At 35.6% G+C, this 10,698-nt stretch overlaps 1 protein-coding gene and 1 pseudogene across 1 annotated transcript in view; both read left to right on the forward strand.

Moving 5' to 3' along the window:
• LOC107667612 (glycerophosphocholine phosphodiesterase GPCPD1-like) overlaps positions 1 to 5,728 on the forward strand; it is an 18,855-nt pseudogene extending 13,127 nt beyond the window's left edge.
• A 2,016-nt stretch (positions 5,729 to 7,744) lies between these two features.
• The window catches only part of napbb (N-ethylmaleimide-sensitive factor attachment protein, beta b), an 8,571-nt gene continuing 5,617 nt past the window's right edge, over positions 7,745 to 10,698 (forward strand). The window contains exons 1-3 of the mRNA XM_016459336.1: positions 7,745 to 7,952; positions 9,196 to 9,275; positions 9,563 to 9,679. Of these exons, the coding sequence (XP_016314822.1) occupies positions 7,855 to 7,952; positions 9,196 to 9,275; positions 9,563 to 9,679 (295 nt within the window). The 5' untranslated portion in view covers positions 7,745 to 7,854. The remainder of the gene's footprint in view (positions 7,953 to 9,195; positions 9,276 to 9,562; positions 9,680 to 10,698) is intronic.

A 10,698-nucleotide genomic window follows, 5' to 3' on the forward strand; every position in this document is an offset into this window, starting at 1 on the left:
TTTTTTTTTTTTTATCTTTTTTAGTAGTTTAAGCAACTTTTTCACCTTTTTTATTGACCAAACATTTAAGAAAATTGTGGTAAATGTTTGCTTATATTGCCAACCTGTACTGCTTGGTTAACCTCTTTTCTCATTTGATATTATGTTTCAGATATTCCAGGCTGTTCCAGATCATGTGGGATTCAACATTGAACTAAAGTGGATTTGTCAGTTCAAGGTTTGTGTTGCCACAAGCTGGTTTGATCTCAAGTGTTACTGGAGAGAAAAACACCCTCATGTATCTGTTTCTCCAAACAGGATGGCTCCTGGGATGCGAAACTCTCCACCTACTTCAGCATGAATCAGTTCTTGGACATCATCCTCACATGTGTGCTGCAGAACGCTGGCAATAGGAGAATAGTCTTCTCATGTTTTGATCCTGATGTCTGCACAATGTAAGAGGTCTTGTTCATGTGCATATTCTAATAATGCACAGATATTTTAAGGTTATATATATTTGTACTATGGCAGGCAATTTAAGCACAGTATAAACCAACCACATGTTTCTTTAAAATGTATTTGCACAATAAGACCAGGGACATTACTCACCCTTAGACTGTCCAAAATAGACGTCGACCGATATGGGTTTTTCTCTGGCCGATGCCGATATTTAGAAATCAGGGCAGCCGATATATGATGCTAATTTGTTTGGCCGTTTTCTTTTTCTTTTTTCCCCTTCATCAGTGTACAAGATAGTAATAGTAGTAGTAGTAGTAGCTTAATTCATAATAATAATACATGGCTCAAAACTTAAGCACCTTCTCAAAAGAGTTCTGAAGCATGCTTTTTGTTTGTTTGCTGACAGACACGTGTTTCCCACAGACTTGTAAATGCAAATTGATTCTCTGCCAGCAGGAGGCGCTGTTGGAGCGGGAGATATAGCGGTTTCTCCGGTAACGGCTGTAATCAAATCAGCCCTGCGCTCACAAACGCTACTTTATCAGGCATTGCTGGAAAGAGAAATAAAAATGACATCAAAGCTTTTCTGAAGACGGTCGGTTCTTTTCAAAGATACATTCATATAAAAACACCCGCGCTGCATTTTAATTTTGAAACGTGCAGTGCTCAGTTTATTCAAGGAAGTATAAGCCTTTTGGAAAATCTATTTGTGGCGGTCAGTTTTGATATTGTGACGAGCCGCCACAAATAACTCAATTTATGGGAAACACTGGACACTGCTATAAGTCAAATGGCCATCTAGGTGATAACAAAAATAAAACTAAAATAGTGTGAGTTCTCGGTCTGGCGTTCCACAACAACGTTTAGCTGCCCGCAGATGCGCCTGCCTATAAATCAGCCTAATTTGCAGCACAATCGGCCGATGCCGATTAATTAAAAAAGGCCAAAAATCGGCCCAATTAATCGGCCGGCCGATCAATCGGTCGATCTCTAGTCCAAAATGTAGATGAGTTTGTTTCTTCATCAGAACAGATTTGGAGAAATGAAGCATTGCATCACTTGCCCACCAATGGATCCTCTGCAGTGAATGGATGCCGTCAGAATGAGAGTCCAAACAGTTGATAAAAGCATGATAATCCTCAGGTAATCCACACCACTCCAGTCTGTCAGTTAACGTCTTGTGAATAAACAAATGTAATCAACAAATCCATCATTAAGGTGTTTTTAACTTAAATGTTGCCTCTGGCTAAAATATGAGTTCTCTATCCATTATTTTGCTTTCTCCAGTGAAAAAGTTGTTTTGTCTGAATCAGGAGAGAAATATGCACAGGTCAAGCACCGTTTACAAGCGAAAACAGTCTAAAACAGTTTTAAACAAATATGTTTGTGGATTTTGATGTGAGAGGACAATAGAGGATGGGCTTTTTCACTGGTGTAAGCAGTATTATGGATTTTGGACTTATATTTTGGCCAAAAGCAACAGTTTAAAATGCCTTAATGATGGATTTGCTTCTTACAAACATGCAGCTTTTCACTTCACAAGGCGGTAATTGATGCACTGTAGTGATGTGGATTATTTGTGGATTATTATGATGTTTTTATCAGATGTTTGGACTCTCGTTCTGACGACACCCATTCACTGCAGAGGATCCCATTGGTGAGCAAGTGATGTAATGCTTCATCTCTCCAAAACCATTCTGATGAAGAAACAAACTCATCTACATCTTGGTCTGAAGGTGAGTAAACTTATAGCAGATTTTCATTTTTGGGTGAACTATTCCTTGAAAGAATAAATAGTCAACCCTGATGTTGTGGTTAAGTTGAAATAAATTATGTTGTCTTCTTTAGGGTGAGGCAAAAACAGAACAAATACCCCATCCTGTTTCTGACCCAAGGAGTGACAGACCTCTACCCTGAACTCATGGACATCCGCTGTCAGAGCACTAAGATCGCCATGAGCTTTGCTCAGAGTGAGAACATACTAGTAAGAGAACGGTGGTGTGACAGCACAGCTATCTAATCTAATTGTGTTGTTTGGCTTCTGTGAGATTTGTTTACCTGCAAGAGGAATGTGGCTGTATTGTTTTCCATGTCAGAATTCATGACAAAGATGAAATAAAGACTTTTCAATGCGCTCACAGGGAATCAGCGCTCACACTGATGAGCTCTTGCGAAACACGGAGTTCATCAGAGAGGCTCAGTCTAAAGGGCTGGTGGTCTTCTGCTGGGGTGACTACAACAACGACCATGACAACAGGATGAAGTTGAGGGAACACGGCATTGATGGCCGCATATATGACAGGTGGGCTCTAATTTGTCTTGCCGTACTAGGGAACATTCGGTTCCTCGCTTGCTAATCCAACAGCAGTCTTTATAGGGCTGAGAATATTGATTAAACGTTTACTTGCGTTACATATTAACATCATATAGTTAAACATTTCACACGTGAAAAGCAAATCAGCTAGTGATAAAGGTACAGTAGCAATAACATTCTGTTTAATTCTAAGAGTCAGAAAAGGGGTAGAAATTGGTCAATTGTGTTTTTGGCGTGAGAAACAAAAACTATAAGAACTCAGGGAAAATAAATAAATGCTACAAACATGTAGAATGTGGTGACATTGTTGAAAGAGTAATCATAAAGTAGAAGCATAATGCATTAGCCCACAGCAGGTGATGTTATCACCTTAATTTGACTGCCATGTTGACTCTTTCAATATAGATTCCATGACAGCCTTTGCATTCATGTCCGTGTAAATCACGTGTGGTTTATGGCTGTTCCCTGATGGTCCGGGCATATCAACACAGGTCTGATTGAAGCTGTGTTTCATTCTGGGTAAAGGTTAAACTAATCAATGATGTTCTGTGTTTATGCTTGCACTTTTCAATTCGTTACAATCAGACTGAACCTCTGTCCGCTGTGTAAATATCATCATTGTGTATGTACAGTATGTGTTAAAAATGTAGCTGTAAAATGTATCCAGTAAAAGCAGCTCTGAGGTCCATCAAACACTGACATATGTTTACATAACAATGCAGTGTTTGCAGATTTTTTTTCTTGCACTTTCTGACAGTTCAGCTAATATTTGTTCTGTATATTTGTTCCTTCTCCACTGCAGTAAAACCCTTAAGACCTGCTTAGAGAAACTGTGTTCCTGTTTATTGAAATGTAATGGAATAATTTACCCAAAAATGAAAATTCTGTCATCATGTTTTATCTCTGCTCATTCCAAACCTGTATGTTTTTTTGTTTTTTTTAGTTTCGTTAGTTTGTCATTTATTTAGTGTTAGTTATTTTCCTTGCAATTTGGAAAAATTGTTCATTATTTTTCGTATTAGTAAACACACACAATACTTAAATATATACAATAATAACCTTTTACTACCAAAACCAACCAACCAAACAGTCTGCAAAAGATTTCAAGTTTAACCTTTAATTTGTTTGATGTGACTCTATTTCCTTGGTAACCAAATATTTATATGCATTATTGACTCTTTCCACATCTCTCCTTAAACTTTTAATCCCTTTTTCCTTTTTTAAATGTTCCTCACACCATGTTGTGGTAATTTGCCTCTTTTCTCAGAATACATGAATGCTTGGTGCCAAAGCCCAATGCTTCAACTTCCTCTGACGCCCGTAATGTCTTCTGTTTCCCAGTTGTTTGTATTTTTTATTGGCATTTGGCTGCTGCCGACTGATCATTCTCACCGACTAGCACCACAAGAGCCGCAGTGTTTTACTGCAATGATGTGAGGCAGTAAAACTGTGGAGTTTTGTTTTTGACTAGCTTTTATTTAAATTATTCAGCACTGGGTTAAGGTTCAGCTGCCTGTTACATCATTCTGAGATTTCGATACTTCCTCTTTATGTGGGTGACCTAGTTTCCCTCCCACAACCCGTATTACACAAATTACAGTGCAGATGTGCATTTGTTTTATTTCAACTGTGAATTTTTCAGTACTAGCCACGTTAACAGTGCATGAATCCCCTTCGTGGACCTCAATGACTTAATCATTGAAGTATAAATGAATGGATGGATGGATTAATGGCTTCTGCTCTCAAACCAGCATGACTGAGGATCTTCATGAAGCATGGCAGAAAAATCCCCTCCCCTCCCGCAGATGGCTACTTTTACGTTAATGAAACTTCCTTCTAGCTTTTTCCTTGTTAGATGACACTCCTTTTTCTTTCCCTCAGCTAAAATAACGTTTTGTATCCACAGAATCTGCGATGACAAGCTCGAGCAGCCAAACATCTTCAATGTGGAGGAACAGGGTGGAACTCTAAAGGAGGTCATTCAAACGTGTGCCTGCTCCACCTACAGCATTCCCTGCTCCTCCATTCCGTGCGCAGGAAAAGCCCAGGAGGCCAATGGGGAGTCCGATTCCGGCCTCAGTTCCTCTTGAGACCCACACAGCCAGTCCACCTTCACTCTATGTCTGTAATCTTCCCACAATGCACCAGAACTAACGCACAAATACACTCTGTCATTAAGCCAAACTTAAGCCTGAGATGTTTTAGAGTGCAATCACGTGTAAAGAATGATATTGGGGACAATTACACAACGCTAGCTTCCACAAAGGCAATATATTTGCTTGGTTTAGCCAATTTGCTGTATATTTGGATGCAAAAAATGGTGTATACAATGTGTAATATTCTTGGGAACGCTCTTCAAGTATTTATCGATTTCTTTATCTGCGGAAGGAGTATTGAACATTAACACCCAATGTAGTATTTTAATTTCTTGAACAACAAAAATGCAGGATTATTATACCACGCAAATATAACTGAATAATTACAATTATTTAAAATAGCTATTGCATTTCAGTAGCTAAAAGTGAGGCCTGTCTCTTTAAAAATCTCTTAAAAGATTTTGAGTCTTGTCTTTAAAAAGACGCTCATAAACATGATCCTCCCCTGTATATTGTTATTATTTATTCACTACTGTATCCATCCACAGATTCATTCTGGTTTCAGCAGAACAAAATTTCATTTTTTTTTCATTCAGATGTGCAATTGACTATTAGCTCTTTACTGTAAATGGGTGTATATTTGAATGAATGTGCCTCTGTAAACCGGTATATGCTACTGAGCATCAGTGTGGTCTCATCTCTCAGCATGTATTTATACTGCTTCCTCACTGCAGGGCAGTGAAATCATGCATGTTTGCTGTTCAATGCCACACTGGACTCCAGCAGCTTGCTGTATGAATCCACACTCAGTGTTGTGGGTGACACCATGCCAACATACACCAGAACAACGGTCTGAGAGCCGGAATAAACACATTTAAAACCAATGAAATCCATTTTTTTTTTTTTTTTTTTTGTTCGGGATGATCCCAAAATCATTATAATACATTGGTTGTACACTATTTATAAGCTCATGCATTATGGGAAGAAAGTAGTACACTACATAGGATAGGAATGAAAGTGTACACTACAATTCAGACTATAAAATGGCTAATGCATCTTATAGTGCACTATATAGTAAAGCAACATATACTTTTCTTTCCATTAATAAATCATATGACGTTTTTCTCAAGAAAAAAAAAATCCAATCACTAATAGACCAATCATAAATTAGTATGCAAATATTGCCGGGTCGACTTTGAATGAAAAATATGAAATATAAAAAAATATATATTATTAATAATAACAATAATTATTATAATGCTAATATATCTGAAAATAATTGAGCATTAAAAATAATATAATTTATATTTTAAAATATTCAATATTCATAATTATTTAATTTCCAGGACCAGGTCATGGTGGCATAAATAATCATTTAATTAAAAACATACACTATAAGACTGAAATTATGTACAAAACATTGCGTGTAGTTTTTACATTAAAGGGCTGGGGCTGAATAAATCTCAAGTTTAAAAAAAAAGGTAGGTGAAAGGTAGGTACAAGTTTTTCCATCAAGAATATAAATCTTTGGTACAGGATGATTATAAATGTTAGAGCAAGTTGACTTCACTAAAGGGCACTAGATGTGGTGTTTAAATGTTTCATGTTAGGGTGTGTAATGTCATTCTGCAGCTGTGGTCGTGTCCATTAATATTTAACATTCTGCTCTGGCCGCAGGTGAGAATTTCAGTTGTTCTACCACATTATACCTATAAACATCAAAGGAAAATCACCAGCAAAACTCCCTTCCTCTCTAAAAGCTGTGTCTCAAATCATAGTGAGCTGCTCACATTCTGAAGCCACTTGTGATGCCCAGAGATGCTGTCTAGCTAGTTTTAAAACCGCCAATACCAGTTAGCTACGTGTGTTTCACATTGCTGCAAACGAGAGTGCAGAGGAAAGGAAACAAACCGCCCTTTCCTGAAATGAATTTGATATAAACAGAGGAAAGGTGTGATGCTTTTACTGTGCTTTGAAGGTGATTCGAGTTTTGAAAGTGTATACTGCTATAAAGTTCTACTTCAGCCTGTTTCTTCTTTCACTGTTTTGGTGTCTTTACACTTCCAGATATGCACTGTTAAAGTGTTTCTCAATGTCACACTCGTAGCTTGGATTTTCACATTTGGATTTTCACATTGTGTTTATATATTGGTTATTCTTGTTATTCAGTACCTTTTCATGTCCCAATATGTCTTACTATATTGGATAAAATAGTAAATTCACAATTAGTAAAGGCAGAAATCCTCTAATTTCATGCTAAAAGAAAACTAAATATTACAGGTGTATTTTTTTTTCCTAGATAGGCTTTCTTCGGCATATGAACTAGTCTGGTGATCTACAGTACCATCTAGTGCTCAGTATGGAATGTGCATTTATTCTTCGCCATAATAACCTGCGGTGGCAGTGCGGGACCTTGTTGCCGATTAGGCCTAATCAATATTGTGATGAAAGCATGCTCTCTTTATATGCAAATTGTAGCCTATTTGAGCTGTGCAAAACAATAATGAAGCAAAATTAAGCCTACGATGTTTTATCTTCACATACTCTACCTAAACTAAACTACAAATCTAATCAAAGTTAAAAAAAAAAAAAATTAATTTGACCATATTCTGGAGATTTAATCGACTACAAATCGCGAATTAATTCAGCTATTGTTTAGTTCAAATTGTTCTTATAACGTTAAGTTGATAAAAGTGCGGCTACAATGATTTCAATATGAAGTCAGGCATAATTTCTTACAATATAATAGTGCAATATTACGTAACGCGCATTTATGAGTCTCTATGGGAGTTGTAGTTTATTTGTGTTCTTCTTAACGGCCGTTTATTTAAGCTTGGTCGAAAAACTCCAAATCCCATAATGCTTTGCTCGAGCGTCCTGAACGCCCACGCTTAATAAACGCAATGACAGTAATCCCCCGCTGCCATAGTGACAGAGCGCAAGAGAAGCGGACAGATAAACGAAAAGAGGTTTTAGTGTTTATCTGTGCATTTAACCACAGAAATAATGGACAGTTCCGGGAAAGAAAAGGAGGCAATTCAGCTCATGGCTGAAGCCGATAAGAAAGTGAAGTCTTCCGGCTCATTTTTAGGAGGAATGTTTGGGTAAGATTAAATACATGCTTCCTTCCCTATTTATCCGAGTAGCCCGCTAACGTTAGTCTGTTAAAATATCATATTGTCAGTATGATCATGTTGCGAACCTTTGGTTTTATGTTTACCAGTTGCATAAAAACTGAAAATATATATTAATTTTATTGTAACGTTACAAGGACCCAAGCTTTGAGAGGCCGCTTTGCGCATCAATCGATAGAAAAGAGGGCTTGTTCATTACAATGCATAGCTGATTTAAAAAAAAAAAACGATTTTTGCATGATCATACTGACTTGAATAATGATAATAATTGATGTGATTTCATGATTGGGCCACTAAGTGAAGTGTTTTGTGTTTGGCGCATTAGTGGCGCAGTGGCTGCAGTATTTACATATTTTTTTTTTTGGTTTTATGTCACTCTAATAATATTAATAGAAAGGTAACACGTACAATGGTACTACCATCTTTATACATATTTATATATGGGCTTCAAATTATTATTATTTTTTTTAGTAATGTTTATATATGTACTTGGTCTGTATTTTTAATCTGTTACAAATTATGTAACAATAATGTAAAGTTAATGTGAAATAAAATATGGTACTATTTTAATATTCATCTTAAATGTAGTACAATAAAATATTTATAAGTGTACTGATTATACATTTTATGACAAATTAAACTAAATATTCGTTTATTAGAATAAATTACAATTTTAACATTTAACTTATTTTAAAATATATATTTAAAAGTAAAAAAAAAAAAACTTTTTTTAATAGTTATAACTTATGGTTTTACACGTTACAAGAATGGCTGATTAAAGCCATTTTTTAGTTTACATCCGTATTTTTTTGAAGAGCCTGGTGTCGACAGAAACAGTGAGATGCTTTATTGACACCGCAAACATATTCAGAACATATTCAGTGTTATTTCTAGTAAACAAGCTCTGACCTAGTATGTTGTGAAATGGATTGATTTCAAATAGTTTGAATTAATATGATATGAGGCACTTGAAACTGACCCAACTGAATATTCCCACCAGGACACAAGTTATCTAGGCCTTTCTGTTATACCAGCTATAATATTCTGACTTAACCCAATAATATATATAAAATAAAATTTTACTTGTAAATCCTAACCAGTATTTATAAAGCGTTTACCTTCTGGCTTGTAGATTTATTAGGAAAACATGATAGTTTTCATTAAGATATTAAAGTGGGAAAAGCATATAACTGCATCTTCCCACGTCTTTCAGAGGAAATCAAAAAGTGGAAGAGGCATGTGAGATGTACGCCAGAGCAGCCAACATGTTCAAAATGGCCAAAAACTGGAGTGGTATGTGCTTTTTAGTGGTGCAGACATGACATACTTCATCTTTATTGTATTATATAATGCTTAAAATGTCACTATGTAATATACATTCAAATAGTTTGAATACGAACCCTTAATTCGTGCATTTTAATATACGTTCAACTGCTAAAACATAAATATTTCTGAATGAATATAATCTCATTAGTGTCATCTTGAATAATTGTACAGCTTTGTTTGTAATTGACAGGATATATTATGATGTTTATTGTATATTCATATTCTTCTGACGAGGTTCGTGTGTTTGTATCCAGCTGCAGGCAATGCTTTCTGTCAGGCAGCCAGACTTCACATGCAGCTTCAGAATAAACACGATTCGGCCACCAGCTACATCGATGCGGGAAATGCCTTCAAGAAGGCAGATCCACAAGGTGAGGCCACAGAATCACAGATGACATTCAGTTGATTTCTTCTAAATAAACAGATGTTGATGCATCTCATGATGAAGATATCATATATGACTTGCTGATCCGTCATATCATTCTAAACAAGTTAATCCTATCACTTTATTGCTGAGTGGATTCATTAAATTAATCTGATTTTTATAAAAGAGTTGTTTCTGTGTGAACTGAACAGTGTTATTTTGGTGTTATTTCTATATTATTATAGTATTTATTAATATTTTGAATTAGCCTTTATATAAGTTTAGTTTTCATTGTTGTTTTTTTACTATTTTGTTTATGTGCTTGTCATTTTTGTTAGTATTTTTTTAAAATAATGTTTCTGTATAGCTTTAATTTTTAGTTTTAGGTTTAGTTTGAATTCTTTTAATACTTCAACATCTTTTATTTCATATAATAATCATATTATATAAATTCTTTCTAATTTTCTTTTTTTTTCCACCCCATTTTATTTGAAGTAATTAAGCAATTTGATTTCATTTCAGTTCTGTTTTAGTTTATGAAAACAATATCAGTACTGGACGTTTTAAGAACCTCGGAACAGTGAAGCTCAGACAAAGAATATTGTCCTTTTGACTGTACAGGTATATCTCCAAAAATTTGAATATCATGAAAAAGGTCAATATTTTTTGTCACTTATTTCAGAAAGTGAAACCCATATATTATATAGATTCATTACACAGAGTGAGAAATATTTCAAGCCTTTATTTCTTGAAATTTTGATGATTATGGCTTACAGATAATGAAAACCCAAAATTCAGTGTCTCAGAAAATTAGAATATTGTGAAAAAGTTTAATATTGGAAAGTCATGGTGTCACACCCTAATCAGCTAATTACCTCAAAACACCTGCAAAGGTTTCCTGAGCCTTTAAATGGTCTCTCAGTCTAGGTCAGTAGGCTACACAATCATGGGGAAGACTGCTGACTTGACAGATGTCCAGAAGACAGTCATTGACACCCTCCACAAGGAGGGTAAGCCACAAAAGTT

This window comes from Sinocyclocheilus anshuiensis, unplaced genomic scaffold (genome assembly GCF_001515605.1).
Source record: "Sinocyclocheilus anshuiensis isolate Anshui unplaced genomic scaffold, SAMN03320099.WGS_v1.1 scaffold1189, whole genome shotgun sequence".
Taxonomy (NCBI): Eukaryota; Metazoa; Chordata; class Actinopteri; order Cypriniformes; family Cyprinidae; genus Sinocyclocheilus; species Sinocyclocheilus anshuiensis.